Here is a 24,623-nt window from a genome sequence, read left to right as displayed (position 1 = left end):
TGTTTTAATTTTTGTTAGTCTGTTTATTGAATAGCTAATAAAATCGTAATCCCAGATCCAACATCATTCTGAGGCAGAAACTCTGGGTTAAACATGCACGGGCATTATGGTGACTAAGATTTCTCTTTATTCACAGAAAATTCAAGCTGTCATCACAGTGCTGGACTATGACAAGATTGGCAAGAATGATGCTATTGGGAAAATCTGGGTGGGCAATAAATCACAGGGAACGGCGCTGAGGCATTGGTCAGACATGATTGCCAACCCACGGCGGCCGATCGCCCAGTGGCATCCTCTCAGGCCCGAGGAGGAAGTGGATGCTGAGCTAGCAGGTCTCACTGCCAAGAAGTAAACATTTGATTTACCCATGCACACTGCCACCTCCCCACGTTCTCTGTCCTCCTTTTTCACCCACTCAGTATGCTTAACATATTTTCCAACCATCGAACCAGCATTGCATGATCCATAAGGCAATCAGACGAAAAAAAAAAAAAAAAAGAAAGAAAAAAAGTAGCAAGAGGCATTTTGTGCAACTGTTTCCATTTCATCTATCTCTTGGAATAAATTGAGATGTATAATCATATACTCAGAATAAATTAAAGCAAGATCCTATCAGATTCCCATATTAAGTTATATTTGATATTTGATTGAGTTTGCGTATGTGCGCAACAGATCAATATCACCTCATAAGGACCAGCAAAACACTCAATCGGTCACCTCCATCATGTTTCACAATCCTCTCATCTTCCTTGGTAATAAGGATAAATGTGTCTGAGAAGTGGGGGAGAATGGTTTGTTGTTTTTTTGTTTTTTTTTTTGGACTGGATAAGTCTCACTAAAAAGAAGTCCATTGAGTGTCGACACTACTGTCTGCAATCTACCACCTCAACATATGTGCTTCATCTGTTCTTCAGTGCTGGATCTACTCACAGTTTCATAACAAATTCTGTGTCTGTCTTTCTTACAAAAAGGATATAAGCCTTTGAACATCACAAAATAAGCAATTCTCGACTGCCAGGGACGCCTTCCTCTTCCTAAATTCATGTGTTTTTGGTCCTTGTTTTGATTTTCGTGCATTAAACACATTAGTTCGGCTTGAGCACTTTAAAAAGAAAGCTTTTTTTAATTCACTGTTAAATGACTTGAGAATGCTCAAACATTTTGTTTCCAAAATTTTGATAAGTACATTGTTTTTTTTATGCCATGAAAGAATGCTTATCTTTATGATCAGACTAGTTAATTCACAGATGCATGCAATACTGGCAGTAGTCTGTTTCTATCATTATTATTTATAGAATTTTCAATATTTAAGTGTGAATATATTGATGTCCTCATTTTATTCATAGTTTTGTTTTGTTTCCCATAATTTATTATGGTTTGAAATGAAATGAAAGGGTCTGAAAGTGGGTACTGTTATATGTGTATTTTATACACAGCTTACCAAACTGCTAAAACTATTTGCACTACTGGATATAGCTATATTCTGTGGGTCTTGGTTGTGTAGTTCAATCTGTCTACTTATGTGATGGTGCATCTTATATTCAAGTCCTCTGGTGTATTGCCAGATTTTATGTTTTTTAAAAACTGAAAACGTATTATTGGAATAATGCCGAATAGAAGCAAATGCTATTATTCTTTGGGTACCAAAAACCATACTGCCTAACAGGTATGGACTGTAACTTCATGGCAACTATAAAACTATACACCAACTGGGAACTACAACTACAAATAAATACAAGCCAGAATATGGAAAATGTTTTAATGCTTAATATGTTATAATGCTTTTTGAATTGAAATCTGGCCTCACAGTATTTTCAGTGACCCATCATAGATTCTGAAAGAGCAGGTTTCAGACTAGGAATTTTTGAGAGTTTTTGTATACTTGACACAATGTAAGCCAAACTTTAAAAAAAATCAACAAGAAGCTCTTTTGTCGAGCTATACTCTATTGCAATAATATTGTTAGACTGAACTAGCAGGTATTTACATCTGACACATTTACAGTGCAGTCTGATAGTTTATGTCTCCTTGGGAGTCTGAATGAGTGTTTTTGTTTACGTATTTATTTATTTAATTTATTTATTCGTTTCTCACAACCCATACAACAATCAATATTTATATTAGCAACTTAATGTGTCTTAATGTATGTCCCTTCAGATTTGCCCATTCTTAGTTCTTACAATACCAATAAAATACAACAAACATCCCTCACTTCCCCAATCACTGGTGAGTAGTTTTGCCTATATATGTATAGTTCCTATTTAATGATACTGCATGTTTCAATAAAAAGAAGAGCATGTTTCAGAGACAAAGCAAAATATATTGTGTATGTAAGTAGATGTTATTTGTCATTTTAATAACAAAACGGGACGGGAGAAGATGCTCTGTATATTTTCTAACTAAATTAAACATGTATTTTCCATAAGTGGGTACTTGAGAAAATGTGAACTGTACTAAACTAGTCTTCATGTTCAAACTGTACCCATTCCTAATCATTATGAGCAAAGATGTTAAGTGCTTTGTGTGATCTATTAGAGGATGAAAATGTAGCCGCATGCTTGACGTGTACTTGCAATATTTTTAACAGATAAATTGTATTAATTAGAAAACTAGTTAATTTATTTATTTGTAAACAACAAATTTAATTTTATTTATTTATAAAATTTATTTCTATAATAATACTAACTCTTTTTTTTTTTGTGGAAGTAAAAACTTCCATGGGAGCTCCAAGTCCAATTCATTTTGTTTATCCATTACCTGATGTCTGGATGATTACATATGCTCTAAGACTATTTTAATTTTCCTCACAGTTGGTGCCAATAAGAGAAGTCACGTGTACTGCCATTTTATCTGACTTTTTAGCGTGATTTTTTTCAAACAGATTGACCAAATTGAACACGTTTTCACCTTGGCAAGAGGCTTGCCTTAGCACAATAGTACCTTTGCATTTTGGGAAAAAAGTGCAACTTGGAGTCCCCTTATTCTGAAGTTTATGTTCATTAAATAGCTTATTTTATAATAATGATATTACCACATTTTACTTCATTTCAGCATTTTACTAGCCAGTAACAGTGTGGGTGTGTGTGTGTGTTTGTGTGGGTGTATGTGTGTATGAATAAGATAAAGCCATAAGACTTGAGCACTAATTCTTTGGAGCTCAGCTATGTAGATTAAATTCTAAAAGTAATTTTAATGTCTCCTTTCACGTAGGCCTATGTATCTCAACATTCCATTGAGTCTGTGAAGCTATGGGGCAATACTGTTTCCTGAAAATTTACTATTTTTGAGTGGCAACAGTAGTTTAACCTGCAATAGCCAGTCTCTTACTGATGTTTAAACTGTTTTATTTATCTGCACTTTTATGTATCAGAATAGTTGAATTTATTTTATTTATTGTTTATTTCTTTGTAAATGCCTTGATTTGACACAATGTGTGCTGTAAAAGATGAGAATGAACTGCAAATACACCTGCACACATGTGTACTGCACAATAAGCAAACACTTACTTTACACATCATATGTTCAACAACACATAATTAATGTGCAACTCAGTTCCTGTTTGTAATAAGCATGCATCTTCTGTGGGCAGAGGACAATTTGTGAAGATTGTATGAACATGGAAACGTTAATATTATTTTGAAATGTTGAAAAGTTCTGAATAACAGAAATATACATACACAACAAAATATAAGCAAGGAATCTTTTACTTTTTGGGAAATCAGTTAGGGAATTCTTTAATATGCACATACTTCCCAACTAGCATTTCAGGTGCGTGTCAACAATAAAGCATAGGCCCTTTAACTCATTTATTATTATTTTTATTTTTTTTAATTTTTGTGAAATGAGCACTGCCATCTGCCTATATGGCTGCATTTACAATGGACAATGATTAGGAACATTCCTGGATGTCACTCACTGAGAGTTGGGACTCCAAACCCCAAACAAAAATATCTGAGAGCAATAGTAAGGTACATAATAAAAAAAAAAACCTTGTTGGAATTGTAATAGGTATTTGTAATTTGCTCTCAGCTCTTTGTTCAGCTTGCTTTTGCTTTATTGCTCTCTGTAAATCACAATTTGTCTGGCAGTATAATGAAACTGCTCTATAAAACATAAGTCTTTAATGTTTGAACACTTCTTCCATGATCATGTCATGAAAGCAGATTACTGGCTCTTTCATGGCCAGAAATTAAATTTCAACAGACTGTCAGATTTATATTTGCAATGTCAAATATCAAATCAAAAAATGTTGGTGGTAACTCCCTTATAGCACTTTCTATCATCTTTACTGCCTATGCCTTTACTGTAGATCTGTTTTCAAAAAAGCCCTCTTGGTTTTCTTCTCTTTATGGTGTTCTGCTCCTTGAATCAGGAGGCTGCAAGGCTATGTCCTCAGGCTATGTTTGTTCTTGTCTCAGTGTTGTGTGTGTGTGTGTGTGTGTGTGTGTGTGTGTGTGTGTTCATGTCCTTTACATTGTGCCTAGTGTGGACCAGTCGCATGCTTTAGCCCTTGATAAGACACTTTGCAAAGAAAAAAGATATGTTGCTCACAGACTTTCCCATGACCCTCTAGTGGACAGTACATGAGTGTCATCAATCCTTGTAAAGACCTCACAAGAACCAAATATCTCAATACAGATTTATCATATGTGTTACCAGCTCTGTACTAAAAACACAGTATAAAAAAATAAAATCCTTTTAATTAAAAATGTTCGTTTCCGTGACTACTTTATCTTCCACCTGTTTCCGGCAAGTTGACTATGACGTGCTTGTTTTGTCAATTTATTCAAATGAATTCACATTCATTTTCATACATTTTGCTACAGATAAATACATCTCATAACGCCACTCAAACATGCTGTAATTTGCTTTCATATTGCTGTCGTTACCTTTTTGCATGTGCAAAACATCCCTGTAACACTGGTAGGTTATAAATAGCCAGTGGTTAATGCATCATTTCATATGTCATGGTTTTGGTGTCTTTACTATTGTTCAAAATGGAAAAAATAAAAATAAAGAACCTCCTTATATGAGTATAAAAATAGTTACCCATAACAATGTTAAAGTAGTTTTTCTCTCTTCTAACTTTACTTTTTGGACCTTTTCTTTAAGCGCTCTAGAAACCTACATTGCTCTCACCACAGGACCCACAAAGGCAGCAGATGGCAGCAACACAGAGTATATGTGAACAATGTATAAAAAACAGTTCTGTTTCACAGTGCTTTAAAATGAATATTTCTGTGCCTCAAACAAGCTTAAAAACAAAGTGCTGTGAGTTGCATTGTGATTTATGCTGCTTTAAGCTTGTGATGCATTTACGTTGATTTCAAAAGAAAACTTATACATTACATTCATTACTAAACATTTTTTGACAATAGAGACAATAGACAAGAGACAAACTTCACATCAACTTCACAAAACATAACACCATTGCATTCAACTAAGGTAGCAAGTAACTTGCCCAATCCCTCTACCCATTAACCCATTTCTTCTGGCCTCTCCAGAAGTAAGAAGACTCTTGTTGTTGTTGTTGTTTTTTTATCTGAGTACATTTTGCAGATAGAACAGGGCAGATATTGTTGTGACATTATATCTAATTTAGCAAGGGAGCAAATCAGCGAAAATGTGTTACCTAATTACAGAGTTATACTTACACAATATTAAGAATAAGAGAGAGCATTATTCTTCATTTGGAACTCTTCCTTTGGGGTGTGACTTGTCACTGAGATCCAGAAAAGTAGCGTGTGATGACTGCACTGAGCCCAGGGACTCTCTTGGTGCATATCCAGTGCTTGGTCTGACCTCACTTGGAGAGTTTACTGATGACTCGAATTAAGGCTCCATTCTCATCCTTTAGTCGCTGGTTATCTGACTTCAGCTCTGTCAAAACCTGACACAGAAATATACACACAAAAGAATGAGAAAGAATTTAATACAAATCTACTGTAAACAATATTCTCACAACTTTAACGTTGTAACGTAAAGTTAGCTCAGAAATGTACAATACAATTTCAGGAGTATAATAGCAATAATTCTGGAAGCTTAATATTAAAACTACACATAAATGGGATTTCCTGTATGTGTATGGTTTTGTGACCATTTTGTATTTATTTAGATTTCATACAGAAATATACTATATACTCCCATCCTTACAGCAGCTTGTTTTTCAGATTGATCTTACACTGAAAAGCTGAGAGAATCTAACTTTTCAGCAAGGTAAGAGAATTCAAAATCTGTGATGATTTTATCAACCTTATTTCTCATTATTGTGTTTATGCACACCAGACTCATCAGGAAATCTTTATCATTAATACATTCTTATTTCACTGCAAATATGAGGAGACACATAGGCCAAACACAAAGTCATCCACCAACACAGAAAAGAGCAGTGATGTGATGCTGTGATGAAGTGCATTTTCATACACATGCACTTGGAGTTCAACAGATCCTACGGAACTGTGTTTAAAGCTAGGAGTTAAGTCATGCAGAAATGACCTAATGAATATTGAAATATGATGGTAGAACTATGACGCTCTGAGACCATTTTTATATCAAAGTCCATAGCAATTGTGTTATTATTTGGGTCATCAGGACCTCCATTAAACTTTGACATATTACAAATATCATGACTCATTTTATTTTTGCCTCCTTTACAAGTCATGACTGGGCTGGATACTGTAGCAGAACAATAATCCAAAGAATACCACCACATTCGTTCCCTGACCACAAAATCTATCTTTTGTAATGGTAGTGCAAGTCTGCTTCATTGGGCTTACAACTTACAGCCCTTGGTGCAAGCAACTTTATGGACTATTGGTTGGGTTTTTTGCTCCTTGTCTCCCCCTACAGATGGAGAGTGTAATTCACTTTTTGTGCTCAAAGTGGCCCAGTACACACTGGTATGCAGTACACACACTAATTAATTTTATTCTTTGATCTACCAGAACTGTCTTCTGCATGCTGGGAGTTTTTTACAACCTGCCAATATGTAGAAAACACGCATTTCATGTGGATTCATTGCCTTTGCATTCGCTAAGTGGATTTTTACAGCTTGAAACGTGTCTGTTTTAAGTCTTCTCACTGCCACTATTAGTGTACATCTACCTGCATCTATATTAACCATGAGTAGAGAGAAGAGAGAGAGAGAGAGATTCACTAATCAAATCAATTGTAAACACAAGGGCATCATTTAAGGGGGGGGAGTTTTTTTATTTTTTATTTTTAGGGGGCCCAAAATCTCTGACAGTGCACCTGGTTACACACAGCATTAATGTGTAATAATCGACTGGGAGGGGCAACCTATAAATAATGATAATACTGGCACATTTTCAGTTCAAGCACTGGTGAACACGCAACTATTTTACAAGTTGAGAGATACAGAACCTTATAGCAATAGCAAGCATGTAGACTGACAGGGTAGAGTAATATTACTGTTTTTTACACAAATCTGACTTGGGTTACGCAGCGGTAGCCAGTTCTCAGAGTGTTGCCCTGCCTGCTTCAACAAAGTTTTCTAGTGCAGTAGCAGCACTCCGCACCAAGAATGGCAATGACAGAGACGCCATATTTCCATATTACAGTCGGTGCAGCATCACAGTAATTTTGAAGGTGTTATTTTAAGGTACAAATGCTAGATAATGTTGCTTTAGGTTAGCCCATAAGCAATGACACAGAATCTGTTCAAATGCTGAATGGCAGAATGGCCACAGATACCTGTGTTCTCCAACATTTTAGAGCATTGCAGAGAGGGGGGGAACTATGCTATGCTGTATTTATAGCTGTTTTGCTCATTCTAATCAAGCGTGCTGATTGTATTTTACAATAGATCATTTGTTCAGAAAGAAGCTATCTACCTCTGCAATCTAGGCCATCTCTCCCTAACAGAGCAGTGATTAAAATAGGCCTCAGCAAGAGACAACCCAACTACTTGTGACTTCAGTAGTAAGTTTTAAATACAAAATGAATTCATTCTCTCCCCTGGTCCTCTCGGTTTCTCGCACACAAATACCTGCTGTAGTGTGATTTTGTCTATTTACTTTACTTGTCTATTAATCAGAAAGGCAACATATAAAGCTTTCCTTCTGCAGATGTGTGCTGCACTCACTACGCTTGTCAGAGAGTCTCTCAGTCATGATGCAACTAAAGTTATAAATATCTTCAAAGGCATCTGCTGTACGAATACTGCAAGGCCTTGCTGAAAGGCTGCAGGGAGAAGGCATGCGGGGAGGAGGGGGGGCAGAGAGAGAGATATGAATTCAAGGTGAAGTAAGTCAAGAAGAGAGAAAGAAGAAAATGCAGAAGTAAGGAAATACAAAGACCTGCCTGGTAGCAGTGATGTGGAGGAAGAGGAGGTAAGGGTGGCAGAAAAGAGGAAGGAGAGAAGGATATACACTATTAAAAATAACGGCGCTTCAAATGATTCTTTGAGCACTACCATAAAGGAAGCATGTTTGGTTCCTTGAGGAAACATGTAATAAATAAATAAATAAAACAATCTTTACTTGGTGTAAAGGCTCTTATTACCAAAAATGGTTCTCTTATTGCACTGCTCTAAGAAACATTTGAAGCACCCTTATTTTTAACAGTGTGTAGATAGAGAGGAGGACTAAAGATCTTCTGTCTCTGGGAGGGAAGCTGTCTGGGCAAGGCGAGCAAGGACGCGGAGCATGCCTCTGTTCTCTGCTAGCAGGCATTCATTGGCCCTGCGTAAAGCCTGCAGTCGAGGCAGAACAGGGAATATCTAGAGAGATGAGATGTAGGACAGAGAGAAAGACAGTGACTGAGCATGAGTGTATAAAAAGTTGTGGTGGAGTAAAGAAGCAAAACACAACAGAAGAAGGAAGTGGCAAAAGACACAACAACAACAAGACAAACAAAACAAATGTCCCAAAGCTTATAGGTTAAGGATAAAGCTATTTACCTAATACTGGCTTATATGAGACATTTGGGGGGTTCTACACCACCATGAGTATAGAAGTAGAAATACTATTTTGTAAAAATAAAATAATGATAATAATAATAATAATAATAATAATAATAATATGACAAACTCTTCATGATCTGATCTGTATCTGCTATCTCAGGTGCCTTTGTCAGATTTCTGCCTGTGAGAAATCTATAATGGCAGAGAAACTCCATGCGCTCCATTTTAAAAACCTGTGGCAAATAACATAGGCACAATGCAAACTCAGAGTCACAAAGGTAAAGTGTTGTTTCCAGAGGACACTAAAAGGGACTGCAACCCTAAGGCGTCCCACACTGTCCTACATTGCTTACTGCCATACTAGTACCACAAATAGTCTGTTAAAGCATTGATTAGTGCAGTATTTGAAGTACAGAAGTGTGAAGCCTTGCTCTCTGGCTTCCTGTAGCTGCTTCCCGCATCAGATTCAAAACCCTGACGCTGGCCTACAAAGCCAAGAACGGACCAGCCCCTCCGTACTTGATGGCAATGGTCAAAAGCTGATCTGCACCAAGAGCCCTTCGAGCTTCAAGTGCGGCTTGGCTCGACCCGCCATCCCTCAAAATCCACCGAAGACAAGCATCCAGGCTTTTTTCTGTCCTGGCACCAAAGTGGTGGAATGAGCTTCCCCTGGGTGTCCGAACAGAGAACAGAGAATACTTGGGCGAATAGTAGAGTGGTCACCTTACTGACTTACTGACGTATTTATTTAATAGTGTCTAAGCTTAGAGGTATCTTTGAATTTAAACTAGCTGAGGTTTTTCTTAAGTAGCAAAGCACTTTTGTAAGTCGCTCTGGATAAGAGCGTCTGCTAAATGCCTTAAATGTAAATGTAAATGTAAATGTTTGGGGATGTTGCCTGAGGCTACACAATATGTACACAGGACTGGAACCAAACAGCTCCAGGACGAATGAAAGTGCGTCGCAATGCTCATTGCTATCTTATATATACACCCCGCCAACAGTCTATTTTCACGCCTGCTTCTTTTAAATAGCAATGATGCTTGCAAACATGTCTACGCCGATGGCCATTGTGTGTCTCAAAATGAGGTGTGTTCAGGTACATTTCTGGCCTATTGCTATCTTGGAAACAGAAAACACAAGTGCGCCACTGACTGAATTGACTGCTTGACGGCTGTGAAAAGATTGCTAAATAGGGCCCATAGAGTTGTAGTGAGAAAGACATGTAGCTTTTCTTTCGTTCACTTTCTGTAATGTGTAGTCTCAGCATCCCAGTCCCTTTTAGTGAACTCCGTTATGTTCTGTCTGTATTTGCAGAGTTTCAGAATTTGCATTGCATCAGTGAATTTGCAGACTGTTTGAAAAACACAGCACATGCGTTGTGATTTTGATGTATGTGGTTTGCAATTTTGCAGCTCATTTTTATTTCTCAGCCACCACAGATGACTGTATCTGAAGGCAATCTAGCAGATGACGCTTGTTCAGATGACGCTTGTTCTCTGGTGCAATTAATTGATTAGGCTTGCATATATTGCAGACACTACAGGGTTTGTGTGAGTGTGCTTTACTGTTGTGTCAATGGAGGCATGCACCAAGCTGCACTGTTCAGACCTGGAGAAGCACTTTCAGACCATATTAATTTAGACATAACATTAAGGGCAATGGAAAAGAGCAAACTCTAAAATTAATCAGGGACAGATCAGAAACAGATCAGGGATTGTCCTATATATGTGGTGCCTCCTAAAAAAGGCCTACTCAGTCTTTTTTTTTTTTTTTTTTTGCTGATTTCCTTTACCCATTGTAATGTTAATTTACCAATCAAAAATATTTCTTGCTTTACATTCAGGCCATTATATCATGACAACAGTTTGGAGGAGTTCAGCTTATAGTCATTAATAATAATTAATAATATTATAGTCAGAATAATTTCTGGATTCTGTCTCATCACATATTATTTAACTGTCTTCAAAGTATGAAATCAAATCTTGTGGATTTCTTGTGGAACTTAGAGAAACAGCTTGAGCACACAAAATAGCATGACTACCAATTAATGTGAGCTGGTAGCTAAAATCTTAATCGCATAATACTATGAACATTCTAAAAACTAGAATGATTTTAGCAAATAAAGGAAAACAAATTAGCAGTCAACCTTAAGACAGAAAAATTGTGATCAGGCCGACACACACTGCTGTGTATTGCGGTGACCAATGTGTGTGCATGCCTTTTTTGTGGAGGATGTGTCTGTGAGCAGGCAACCCGTAGTGGTTTTGGCCACTCACCATTGTCCCCCTTTTCCCCTACTCCAGCCAAGGATCAACTCAGGGCTGGTAGCCACAGCGAAACCTCATTGGGGCTGGCTTCTGATGCAGTGGGGACAATATATGCCAGTCAATCATAGTGCCTACTACTTATTCAAATAAGCTGAGACTAGTTAGCATGAAACAATATGTTGTATGAATAATTTATATTTATTCCAGTATTCCGCTGAAAATCTTTTTCGGGACTAAATTTCTGTGTTTTGTGAATTTTGTGAAAAGTAAAAAGAATGATTTATGTACTACACCAAGTTTAAATTGTTAGTTTCTCTGGGGTAAAAACATGTACAGAATGTACTCCACATATTTCTCTATATAGCAAACATGATGATGTCTAGATATTTTCAGTCAGGTCAATCCGCCGCCTTTATAGCATCTGCAGTCGATCTCCATCATGCTGAGCTCTCAAAGTAAATTTTGCTGTTGTGTTTTTCTCAGCCTCTCGAAATGCCAACTATGTGCAATTACTGTTGGAATGCTGAGCCAGGACTATGCCGTAACACAGGGTCTGCACAATGGATTCTGTATTGGTTTCAGTATAACAGTAACTAGGTCACTGTGTACAGCTGCAGCTGTAGGATGCTGTTAGGCTATTAAGCACTGAATCAGGATTGCCGTTACATGCTCATGGCTTTGTTGTTTGATAAAACACTGGCTAGCTTAACAATTTGCATGCTAAAACTAGAGCATTAGTCATCTTAATTATAAAGTTATTCTAAAACAGTTACATACATAAACAAACATACTGCTAACTGAGAAAGCATTGCACTCGTTTAAGATCACTAACTAGCACATTAAACAAATAAAGCTAGCTTCATTTGCATGCATGTTGTAGAGGCATAGTCATCATACCTTAAGCTCTGCTTCCATGTCAGAGACTCTCTTCTCTAATGCCTGCTTTTCCTTCATAAGAAAAGAGGGACTGTTAATGCTTAATGTTGATGCCCCTTGTTAAGGCCTTCATCAACTAGCTTATAGCTCTTATACAGACAACACAAAATGGTTAGAAGCTTACTACTGTCTTGAAGGTAAAACAATGATCCATTTATCTCATTTTTCACATTTAGATGTTTTAATAAATTAGTAAATAATTAAGTATAGTCATTTAAGGATTTGTCAATGGTAACCTTTAGGAACATATAAATAACAGAATTCCCATAGACAGGGAATGAGCAGTAGAAACCGTAGTTGTACGTTTATTATGTGTATACATCTAACAAGGTTTTGAATACAATGGTGTCAACATAAAATAATGTAAGGCAGAAGATGCTCTGTAAAATGGAGACAGTTGATATATACCCTTTTCTCTGATTCAACCACACTGGATCTCTCAGATATCCTGTCCTGCTTCTGAAACAAAGGTAACATACAGAAATGTAAGACAATACTGTTTTCTTTCTAATATTACATGATGACTAACTATGATGACTAGTACTCTAATTGAAGACACAGACACGGAAGAGGCAAAATGTTTCAATTTTAAATAACTTCAAATAAGTTGCAGTGAGAACGTCTGGATTTGTTGCATGAAGACCACAGTCTTCTGACAAGTATTTCTACACCTGTGAAAGATGTGCTGCAATATACTTGGTTGTAATGATCTTGGCTATAATCACATTTTGCCAAATTGTTTTTTTTTGTCGGTGTCATATCTAAAATTTAAAAATAAACAAACAGAAAAATAAATAAATAATCATTCTCAGTATTAGTTTACAGCCATGGGTCACAAAGAGCTTCCGTGATGTATAGCAGGGGGTAAAAAATCTAAACAAATCTAAACTTGAGACATGAGCCAACAGAAACATGATGCCATCAAGTGACATTCTCATCCATCTGTTTGTAATTAAGATATAACCTTACTACTTTATAACCACACCAAGGCTGGTTTTAGTGAAAACATGTGATCTACTTACAAAACATGATAAAAAAAAAGCTAAATGGTAAAAATATTGCTAAATGTACAAATTTTGGGTTGTCAACATCCTGCGAACAACTGACAAATATTCATTAAACAAATATACAGCATCAGCCATAGATGTCAAGCAATTAATGTCTTGCAAAATTAATTCTCACAGAGGCAATAATGACTTAAGTTAGTTTCTGCCGTCTACCTTTGAACACAAGACCAGTTTCCAGTATGCTTTTTCCATAAATTGGCACATAATCTTTAGAGGCAGGAACAATTTCTCTCTCTCTTTCAGCTTGACTGAGTATGCTCTCACCTGAGTGACTTTGTCCAGCTGTGAACGGATTTTGGCCAGCTCCTGCTTGCTATCCTCCAGGCGAGTCTTCAGCTTTTCATTCTCTGCCAGGGCGTCCTCATACAACTGATAAAATAAAATAAACAAGTATAAAATGCAAGCTGTTGCTCTGTGCCTCATTAGTGAAAGTGAAAACCCTTAATTAGGACCTAATTCTAAAAATCATTAATTACAATTTTTTTGCTTTGTGTTTGTCCTAAAGACCACATAAATTACACCAATGGAGCTTACGAACCTTCTTGTAGTCTTTGGTAGCAGAGTCTTCATCGGTTTTATTTAGAGAGGCTAAGCGGTTCTCTCTACGTGTGTAGGAGCTTGTACGGCTGGGTCTGTCTGAAGAGCCCTCCACACCACTGGCGTCAGTCCTGCCACTGTTAATGGCAATATATTTATTGATTTACCTAATTTCTGAACAATTATTTATTTTTTATTTACACTGTGTGAAATATTTTTAACAAGGGCAAAAGAAGATAAAAATAAAACTGAAGTTTAAACACTTACCTACATGTTCTATCATGCTGCAAGAGAAAGAGACAGGTTAAAGTCCTTTCAATAAAATTTTATGATCATAAATTACTTCATCTTCTTCATTTTGTACATCAGACATAAGAAACAAATTACTACGTACATTAGCTCCTCCCCTTTCCACTCTTGCTGAATATACAGACAGCAAACCTAATATTGGGTTAAATGTCCCTTAGCATTTTGCACCGTGACCATCAATAAGCTTCTTGCAGAATTGTGGTTGGATATTTGACCACTCTTCTTGGCTGACTTTTTTGGGGTTTTTTGGCTTTTAAACACAGTCAACATATTCAAGGTTAGGTCTTTTCAATGCACTCTGCAAAAAGAACACAGTGAAATGTACAGTATCACAGCAGATATTTTAAAAGACACTGTTTTTTGTCACAAAAAGGAATTCATTAAATCATTTTTAACATTTTATATATACACAGGCATGCACACAAATTAATTCAGTAATGTTACCTACACTAAACCAATGATGTCTTTAATAAAATTCTATGTAGTGCTGTGTAGCCAGTGCTGTAGCATGTAGCAATGAAGTACCATAGAATGGCAGAAGGGAGAGTTCCTTATGTTCCTCATTACTGTCCAGTTGTGTAAATAAGATTAGTCCCGCAGTGGGGAAATTCTCAAATAGGAAAGGTTTGTAAATGAAACACCTGTGCATGCAGGTTTTAATCATCTAGCTGCTGGTTGGAGGTCATGCTGAAGAATTCTGAGGTATTCCTTCTTCTTCATTATTACATCCATTTTAGTTCCAAAATAGGCTCAGAACACCACAATGCTAGCTGGTACAGTGCTTTTTCAGGTTCAGTTCATTCACTTTTACTCCTCCAAACATCTTTGTTTCACCTGACCACAAACCTTTCCTCCAGATTTTTTTTTTTGTCCATGTGGACAGCGGCATACTTTCATTTTATGCCGTCTTCACAGTTATTCCTGGTCTTGTTTCAGACTTTGTCAACATGGCTACACTTCCCAATAACAATTGCTTGACACTTGACACTTGTCCGATTCTCAATCTGCATTCTTGTCGGCACTTGTGTTCCTGTAGACTTGTAAAACGTCATCAGATGCATCCCAAGTACTGTTCCATTCAAAAGATCACATTTAGTCAAGTGCAGCCCAAATGCCTGGATGTGTTCTTGTTCCACCCGTGTTATCAAGAATGCACCAGGAAGGGACTTGTGTGGACTTGGCCCAGAATGCTTAATGCACCACACTGTTTTTCCAATTTCAAAATGACCATGCAGCATCTACCGCTTGTGAAATTACCGTATTTATCCTTATAGCATATACCATGTAGCTAGGACATGCATCCAACTTAGAGCCTACATGACAAATTGTGCCATAAAAGTGCAAAGACACACACCTGTATTAGGTTGTTTCCCATTGGCAATAAAAATCCAAAAAAGAGTAAAGACAGTCACTCCAACAAAAGCAGGCATTTTTTTTAATATCCTTTATTGGGGAAGAAGCAACTAATGAGCAGGTAAACCCAATACTTAAATCAGCACCAAAGTTGTAGTTGATGTGACCCACATTTCACTTTCATATACCAACCACATTTTAATCTCAGCTGCCCAAACATTAAAACACTTAAAGAACAACAACAACAAATTAACTGACACTACTTGTTTTTTTTTTCAGCAGCATGCAGTAATACAAGATGCTGCTTAACCCTAACACTAATGTTTATATAAATGAATTGCCCACTATTCTAGAGCACTCTGCAGCACCAGGTCTCATTCTAGACAAATTTCTGCTCTATGCAGCCTCAAAAATACAATACCAATTTTTCTAAAAAAAAAAAAATGCATTCCTTGCTTCATATTAGTAAGGAGTACATTGTTTTGGATAGAAAATTAGTTCAACTGGAAACTACAATCAAGAAAAAGTGTGCATACTATGAAATTGGGGGGAAAAATCACATTCAAATACCAATACAAATTTGACTTGGGATCAATTATAGAACCAATTCTCCTGTACAGTTGTAAAACGTTTGATCAATCAGAAACATCCAACATGAATTGTTTGCCGTAGATTACATAACAATATCCTACAAGTGCCTCTAAAAGCAACCAGTAATGCTTGTAGAGCTGAATTATTGCACAAAAGAGAGGGAAAGAAAAAGATATATATATATATATATATATATATATATATATATATATATATATATATATATATAGAGAGAGAGAGAGAGAGAGAGAGAGATAAGAGATATCAAATACACACTTCCTCACATCCTGTTTAGACACATCCACTTCAAGCGTAATTATACATTGGGAGGGAAAAAAATGTTTGTTGCGCAACAAATGATGCGCAAACTGACTGAGACCTTAACAATTCCAAATAAGGACAAAAAAAAGAACAGTTATTTGAGCCTCTACAAGTCTCGTGTAACCCCTTAAACAGCCTATGAAGGTGTTATTCACAAAGAACTTCTATTCACAAAGAAAAACCCACTAAGTCCCTGTAGTTACTAAAAAATAAGCCTTAGTGTGTAATAAGCCTTTCTGCATATCTGTGCTCCAGTATCATGTGATATATGTATCTGTGCCACAGGTATATACAGTACCTGAACATGTATAATACAATGAGTCGCTATCATATGGAGTGAGTCTATGTTTTACAGCTGTGGATTTTTATTGCCCGGAGCAGTGCTACAGTATGGATGTATGTTTAGAAAGGGAAGAATACTAGGCAGCAGCAGACACATTGGCCTCTGGTGAAGTGCAGCCCTGAGAATGTTTACACAGCACTGGGAGAAGCCCTGTCCTTATGTGGTCGGACACTGAGCAGCTGTAACCTCCTTTTCCTAAGAGCCTGCTGTTCACAATACAAAGCACGGAAAGATTAATAACCACAATCCACACACACATGGACCACAGCAAATGCATGCATGTAACACATACAAGCACTGCCAATAGCTCTACTTACCCACATACTCACATACACTCATTAGCAGTTTTACTGACTACATTACACACACTGCTGACTCTGACCAAGACCTCTTGGATCTATTGACCTAAGTCCACACATTTAAGAACCATAGTGGTTCCACAGATACACAGAAATTCACACACTCACAACACCTACTGACTTACCACCTACTTATACCTACTGCATACACAGACATGCAGCGTGCACAGCACTTGCACAGACTTACCAGCAACTGTATACCCAGATATGATGACCATAACCCATAGTAACCAATACGCAACCCCACAGTAGCCAACCAGGATGCCAATGCAACTGCCAAGAAACCACTATGCAAAAACCTTGCAGCCACTGCACAACTCCATAGCAACCACTTAGCAACACTATCGCAATTACCTTGCAACTCCGTAGCAACATAAAAGCTACCACATGGAATGTTATACCAACACCACAGAAAACACTTACAGCAGTCACCTAGAACATCTTTACTACCATCTAGCAACAACGTAGCCCCATCTAGCAACATCATAGCAACCACCCAGCAACCCCATATCAACTACCAAACAAAAAAGTAACATGTAGCAACAGCCTAGAAGTGGGAATCAGTTAAGCTGTGCAACCATGCTGTGCTTCCTGCCCACACTAGTTTTCTAATTATTATGATAATGATTACTATTATTTTTTGTTTATTTTGTGTATCGTTTTGAAATACAAATCTATGCATACCCATATTGATATGCTGTGGTTTGCATTTTACTGTCAGACCTTTTTTATAGAAATGAATAGAGTGCACAACATATGCATGTCATGATGAAACAAATACACTAGTAATACCCAACCACCCACATGGGATACCACAACAACCACTTAGCAACACCATAGAAACCACTATAGCTGAGAAGCCATTTCAATGACCTGGGATACAACAGAAACAGCCCAGCAACCTAGCAACACCACAGCAACCACGACCACAGCAATTTCCTGGAAGTGGGAATCACTTAAGCTGCGCAATCATTCTGGGTTTTCTTCCGGAAATGAACTTGTTGTTTTTATTTATTGTACAGAACATAATGTTGATTCATTGTTGATCCACATGATTCAAAATGTACTAGCCTAAGTTTTCAACCAAAAAATAAAGTCAAATTCAAAAGACCTAAACATTTATAATGATGATTGTGAATTGCTCTAGAAAAGTTGATTAAGGTCAGAAGGTGAAAGAGGCAACATAAAGAAGAAGCTCAGAACCCCTCAAACTAAAAACAGACCTTTTCAACTCCTACACTAGAGCTGGGCAATATGACAATATTTTATCGTATTACGATAAATTTTGTTATTGTGATACATGTTGAGTAGAAATCACTGTACTCAGTACGAAAGAATATTTGAATATTAGTTATTAAGAATCTGCCGCTGCTGATGTATTTAGTCTGTGATTACATGTATTGTGAAAATGTTCTTCTAATGTCGTGATATAGGACCCTATTTTAGTGATCCTTTGGCGAGCCGTCAACCACACACCACACAGCTCAAATTCATATTGCAACTGTTAAACTGCTCTGAATCAGGAGACAGAAGCTGGTTAGCATTAGCTCCGTTAGAAGGATAACAGTCTGCTCACCACAGATAAATTCAAGTCTGAAAGAAGACTGAAAGAAAGCACACTTTAGACACAGGTTTAGACGAGAATGTCTCAGGTGAAGCGACTGCTGTTAAAAGATAATAAAAAGTTGTGTCTGAGAGTGAGGTCGAGCGACTGGTGTTGGTAGGAAGAGAACGGTAAAGGTACAGGTTCTGCTGTGTTTGAACTTGCAGTAGCACTATCTATCTAGCTATATTTAGATAAGTTATCCAGCACGCTAAACACCACAGCACAGTCCTTTTTTACTGCAAACTGAGTCTCAAATCCTACATGTTTCACCCAGTTTTCAACTGTTTTCAGGCACATATTTGGTATCCAGGTTTATTTGATTCTCCCTGTGGCTCTTACAAAGACACAAATGAGGAATAAGCCTATTTGGCTGTGAACTAGATAGACACAGAACAGAAATCTGACACATCAGACACATCCTCATTTTAACTACTATGGTATACCGCATTACTGTTATACCGCCCAACCCTAGTGTTAACCTCCTGGAAAAGTTCACCAGTACGTGGATGTACATGTGTCCTGTGCCTCAAGACCCATATAACAGAACTGTGAACATAATGGACATGATGGAATATAGCATGCACATGCTGAATGAACTTTGATGTGTTGTGAAACCTTGCAGAAAGAGAGCTGCAGTGGTAAGCTGATGTGCAATGCGTTAAAAGTTCTATCATTTCTTTAGGCTGTAACACAACAGGACCGCCACACACTCTTGAGAGGTTCGCCGTCTTTCTAGAATTCATGAAACTATAACATTTAGAGAGCCAGGCACCTAACGCAGTATTACTGTAGACCCTTTTTTTCTTCTCTACCCACACTCTCTCCCTGCATCCCCCCCACCCCCACTGAAAGATGGTTGGTCATCTTGCCAGCTTGCAAAATGGAAAATGTGAGCGGCCTTATACCCAAATACAGTGTTCCAATCCACAATTCCATAAAAGTCTTTGTGCTTTCCAGTGTCTCAAGGGTTCAGCGCTATCTCTCCCTGAGTCGTTAACTCTTCAGCCTTGTGATTCTTTGTCTCCCTTTAGAGAATGTCATTCTCTTCAAGAAGTAAACAATGTTTTTCTCTATGTACAAATCCTTTCCTCCTTAGGTCTTCTGAGATCCTGACATGAGATGGATTATCTGATAAATGTGTTGACTTGTCTATGCCCCTGAATGTACAACAGCTGTTTCAGATAGAAAGAAAAAAAAGACCCCAGCAAACACTGAGTGGAGGCTTCTAAAAATAAAACACATGCTTATTCTCTTTTCTCCCAAGGAAACTTTGCCAACATGATCTCGTCATTCTCGTCATGGAAATTAGATCATGTATGTGAGCAGGATTTGGATATAATGGGAAAAATCTGATTATGATTAGAACAAACCCATAAACATGTTTTTAACATTCTGTTTCATGTCTCATTTGTAATCTTGTGAAAATTGATGTAAAAATGCATTCAAACAGAATCGATGTACTGCTGATCTAAAAAAAAAAAAAGAATGAGGAAACACGTCCTAGGCTGGTAACTGTTTGGTACAGATTCATTCTAATGAGCAGAAGCTTTGGCAGTCGCATTCCTTTTTTAGAATAAGTTCTTCGTCCACATCATATGCTGCATTGTGCAGACCAAAACAGCTGGAGAGCAGCACCTGCTGATTTTACAAGCTTTTTTCCACTGAAGTAAACAAATGACCTCACATCAACACTGCCTTTAATGGACCTCTGAAAAGAGAACAGTGGATAACTACACTGCAGTTATAACTGACACCAAACTCTTATACAACTGATACCAAATGATAAAAATAGTCAAACATCTGTCAATGGATGAATTTGTTTTACAGCAAAGCAACTATTCACTATACAAAAACACCCTAACACAACAATAAAGGCATTTTGATAAGACATAATGTATGCCTGCCTTTGCAAACACACTGTTCTGTTTTTATTTCACATGATTTCCCTGTAATTCATTTTTACATATAATTTGTATATAAGTCATTCAGGAATCAATAGGTTGGTTTGAGCTATTGGCATTTTAATGTCATGCTATTTCAGATATTTCTTGCATAATTAAGCATAAATAAAGTCAGATCCATATGTATTTGAGGTATTGTGTGCATTTCTTTAGCTTTAGTCTTTACATTTTTGTGAAATTCCATTTAACATCATGTGTGAGCTTTATCTCTGCACTGAAATAGCTTAATAAGACTATTTTTGATAAATGGTTTTCTAAACCTGCATGGCTAGTGTCATGAAGTGAGTGCCAGGGCCTTATTTGTGTATACACTCAGGTCCAAGAGTTTTTGGACTTTTGCATTGAGTTTTGCATTTTTTACTTTCATCCTCCCTTATCAGAGGCTCAATGACCAATAAGGACTCATAATTTTTTTATGGCAAACTAAGGAGATCTATACAGGCACAAGTTAATCTGCCTATGTGTTGACTTTGCATTTGGTAACTGTTTATGAAGAAGTGTCAATCCTATCAGACAGATGTCAGAAACTTGGCCCATGTTTGGTACATTCTTTAAAAACAGAACTCCACTGGTGAGCTCAGCAACACCCAGAAAACCTGAAACGCAGTTGGGAGACAATGTAAGTATATGATTGCAGAATGAAAAATCTCTAAACAACAACTAGTCAGGTGACGAACACTCTCAAAGAGGTCCTTGTCTACAATACAGAGATGCCTTGATGAATGTAAATGGAGTTTTAGTGCATCAAGATGCAAACCACCACTAATGCTAAAAAAACATCTTTAAAGCCTGGTCTTGAACCAGATATTTTGGACAGATGAAACCATGATGAATTTGAGCAGATGAGCACAGATGTAAAATGACCAGAAACGTAATACAAAAGCAATCCCTGAGCTTCTGAAAGCAATGAATTTTAATATTCTGCACTGATTAGCACAGCATGTAAATGGAAGATATTGCTTTATCCATGCAGGTTCAGAACACTTTTTGCCAAAAATTGGTTATGTTTCTGGTAAATTCTCTAAAAGTAAAAGAAAAACAGCTTATAACTTTTGTTTATACAGTTACATTCTCAAAAATTTAAATTAGCTACTATACACACTAGGGCTGGACAATACGATGATATTTTATTGTATTGTGATAAATTGTGCTATCGTGACACACAATATGCTCCAGGATATTGTCAGTGCTAGAAAAACACTGATTAACTGTTTAACTGAACGAAGTGCAGCATAATTTGAAAATAAATCACTGTACTAAATATGCAATCATGTATATAGCAGTTAATATTGTGAGATTATATTTTAACCATATCGCCCCCCTTATTCTTATGACAATAAGAATACAGCACTCTACATACTGTAAAAAATTGCTTCAGGTAACTTTGGTAACAATCAAATAGAATTTTTATTCAAATACTTAAATGAAAGTTTTATTTTAAGTATTTTTAATTAATTAAAAATTTTAACTACTGCACACCCAACCCAATAGCATTCGCAGATAGTTACCGTCACTGATGGCACATTCACATAATTTCATGGAACAACAGATGCCTATTGGCACTCTTGCCACTTGAGATAGGAAGCAGTAGAGTTTTTCAGTACAGCATTTCTATCACACTACTAAATAATACTACCATCACATCCCAAATGCAACCCTGATAACTTCCACATTTCTACTGAAGTTCCAAAAATCCCTAAACATGCACAGCTGGTTCTTACTCGGAAGGTTTTGGTGCTGGGGGATGGGGAGGAGGGTGGCGAGTCCGACAGTGACTTCCTGGTGCGAGAGGACAGATCCTTGTTACGTGAGTAGAGGGACGACATCTCTCCAAAAAACGACCAAGACAATGGGCAGTGGTCGCAGCCACCCGCTTAGAAAACAGTTGCTGAAATAGCCATGGCAGCTGTTGAGAGGGCACACTCAACAGGTGTGTGTGTGTGTGTGTGTGTGTGTGTCAGATAGAAATGAGGGGATAGACAGAAAGCGAGAGAAGGAGAGAGAGAGAGTGGAGAGTGGAGAGAAGTGCCGTGAAGTTGCTGCAACTGCCTGTTGTTCTGAGCTTCCTTCCTCCTCCCGGCACAGTGGTCATTAGTGAAAAATAAAAACAAGCAGAGCCACTGCTCAACTTCATGAACTATCTCCACTCCCTTTCTCCCTGCTTCTGTGTATCTCTTTCCCTCTACACCCCCCCACACACATTCATAAACTCTCCCCTCCCCTCTCTCTCTCTCTCTCTCTCTCCTCTCTCTTGCTCACACACACACACAGACCTAAAAAAGGACAGGAATCTGATAGTTTCACAGATGATTAAGCCCCACCCTTTACTCTGGGAACATACAGTGACTACAAAGACAGCAAACAACCCACAAAGCAGTGCTATATTAGTAGCCAACATGGTTTTAGTTGTGTACAGTGAATGATCACCGGCACTCTTTCTACACCGACACAAAAGCATTTGGCCTACAGGTCCTGCATGTCTGCAAGAAGCTTAAAGATGGGAAGAAAAAAAAACAAAAAAAAACATCACATAGCAGGAAACTGTCTGCAAAGTTGCACAAATGGACCAAAATGGATCAGTTCTGGTTAACATCTCAAGTAAACTCAAAGCCATCTGCAGGGGTAATTGCCAGTCACAATGTACACTTTATCTCGCAGGCCACTACTGCTTTCCCTTCCCACTGACCTGCACAGGCCAGGTCTGTGGAAATGGCTCTTTGGAGACTTGTTTAACCGAGTGGATTTCAGCAGACACAGGAACCAGCAGCTCAGCAGCTGCCTCATGGCCTGAGGTTTAGCAGAACTGACCTGATCCTCGCTCTCATGACTTTCCTCATGAAACAGTCCTATCAGTAATCACTCAAGGGGCCACTTTGTGACCTCCTCTCCTGGTATTTCTGAACCAGTCTTATTCCAGTCTCACCTTACTACATATCACAAGTAACTTAGACAACAAGTGATTCTCATTAGTTCTAGTCTACAGTAAAATGAATCACACTATATAGTTATAATGATACATACAAACATATAGTGGGCAGGAAAAATGGCATCTTTCTCAAGCAGAGTTAAGCAATGTTGATGAAACCAAGCACATCAGTAAGGAGTGTGTGTGTGTGTGGTGTGTCTCTCTCTGCCCAGTGTGGGAATTGCTAAGCACAGACAAGATGGAAATGGTTCCAGCAGAATGTAAACTGTGAAGAGATCATTCTCAACTGTGTGTCCTTTCCCAGGGTCAAGATGAGGCCATTTCCACTGTAAACATGGAGAGCGCATGCATGCATGCACATACACACACACACACACTAATCCCCAAATGAGGAATAATAAAGCACATACAATCCTATCAATTAAATCATTTCGCTTGGGCGAACAGCTTTAGGCAAACACCACCTTCAGTGCTCGCAACATCTGTCTGCAGCATCTTAGATCCTACATGAATAGACGGCCTGATTTCCAAAAGGCATTAAGATAAATCTACATTTATGTAATCATGCCACAGAATGCAGTTAATGAATAAGTTAAGTTGTTTATTAAAGCCTACATAGTAAGTATGTGAATTTAGTAACAGCAAAAATGTCTTAGAATGAAATGCCCTACTCTGCTCTGATTGGCTGGTTCATGGTTCAACGCATAGCTTTATTTTATGCACTGTAATAAGGACGTTATGGTAATTTTCAGGTTTTACTGGATAGTGTTGCTGTCCAGATGAAGAGATGAATAGATGGTCAGCTAGCTTTCAGAATAGCACAGATATTGGAGAAGCTCTGTTTTGGTTTTGCCAGATTTTCTTTTCAGTGTTTGCCAGATTTTCTTTTCAGTGTTGAGATTAATTTTTATTTGTGAGAATTTTTTGCTCATTCTTTCCTCGCAAAAGGGTCAGAGTTTTGGGAAATTCTTGGCCTGTCTTGCATGGACTGCTCTTTTGAGGTCCATACACAGATTTTCAGTGGTGTTTAGGTCATAGGACTGTGAGAGCCATGGCATGGTATTTAATTGAATCCATTCTTCCCTCTACCAGTTACGTGTCCTGTTCCACCGGCTGCAACA

General features: G+C 37.7%; 2 protein-coding genes across 6 annotated transcripts in view; one reads left to right on the top strand and one right to left on the bottom strand.

Moving 5' to 3' along the window:
- Positions 1-4,709, top strand: part of syt2a (synaptotagmin IIa) — a 60,823-nt gene extending 56,114 nt beyond the window's left edge. For all 3 annotated transcript variants that reach the window (XM_072656471.1, XM_072656472.1, XM_072656470.1), the window contains exon 9: positions 137-4,709. In XM_072656471.1, coding sequence (XP_072512572.1) covers positions 137-352 — 216 coding nt within the window. In that variant the 3' untranslated portion in view covers positions 353-4,709. The remainder of the gene's footprint in view (positions 1-136) is intronic.
- ppp1r12b (protein phosphatase 1, regulatory subunit 12B) lies at positions 3,687-22,769 on the bottom strand. 3 transcript variants are annotated; one of them, XM_072656475.1, is made up of 8 exons: positions 22,298-22,769; positions 14,001-14,017; positions 13,735-13,870; positions 13,461-13,565; positions 12,538-12,588; positions 12,091-12,141; positions 11,203-11,280; positions 5,800-5,890 (listed from the first exon to the last, which is right to left on the bottom strand). In XM_072656475.1, the coding sequence occupies exons 1-7, from the start codon at positions 22,400-22,402 to the stop codon at positions 11,242-11,244; spliced, it is 504 nt and encodes a 167-aa protein (XP_072512576.1). In that variant the 5' UTR covers positions 22,403-22,769; the 3' UTR covers positions 5,800-5,890; positions 11,203-11,241. The 3 variants fall into 3 exon arrangements, with proteins under 3 accessions (XP_072512574.1, XP_072512576.1, XP_072512575.1); XM_072656474.1 differs by having other exon boundaries at positions 11,203-11,283; positions 22,298-22,768; XM_072656473.1 differs by lacking the exon at positions 11,203-11,280 and having other exon boundaries at positions 3,687-5,890.
- Positions 22,770-24,623: the final 1,854 nt, after the last annotated feature.

Source organism: Salminus brasiliensis, chromosome 14 (genome assembly GCF_030463535.1).
Source record: "Salminus brasiliensis chromosome 14, fSalBra1.hap2, whole genome shotgun sequence".
NCBI classification, from domain to species: Eukaryota; Metazoa; Chordata; class Actinopteri; order Characiformes; family Bryconidae; genus Salminus; species Salminus brasiliensis.
Note: the sequence above shows the minus strand (reverse complement) of the source record. Positions and strands in the feature narration are given on the sequence as shown.

Excerpts from the sequence above, each read along its gene's own strand:
- ppp1r12b (XM_072656473.1), bottom strand. The coding sequence starts at position 22,402 with ATGTCGTCCCTCTACTCACGTAACAAGGATCTGTCCTCTCGCACCAGG. Across the intron at positions 13,566-13,734 it reads CTACCAAAGACTACAAGAAG|TTGTATGAGGACGCCCTGGC; the intron begins GTTCGTAAGCTC and ends TTATTTTATCAG. Across the intron at positions 12,142-12,537 it reads TGGTTGAATCAGAGAAAAGG|GAAAAGCAGGCATTAGAGAA; the intron begins GTATATATCAAC and ends TTTCTTATGAAG.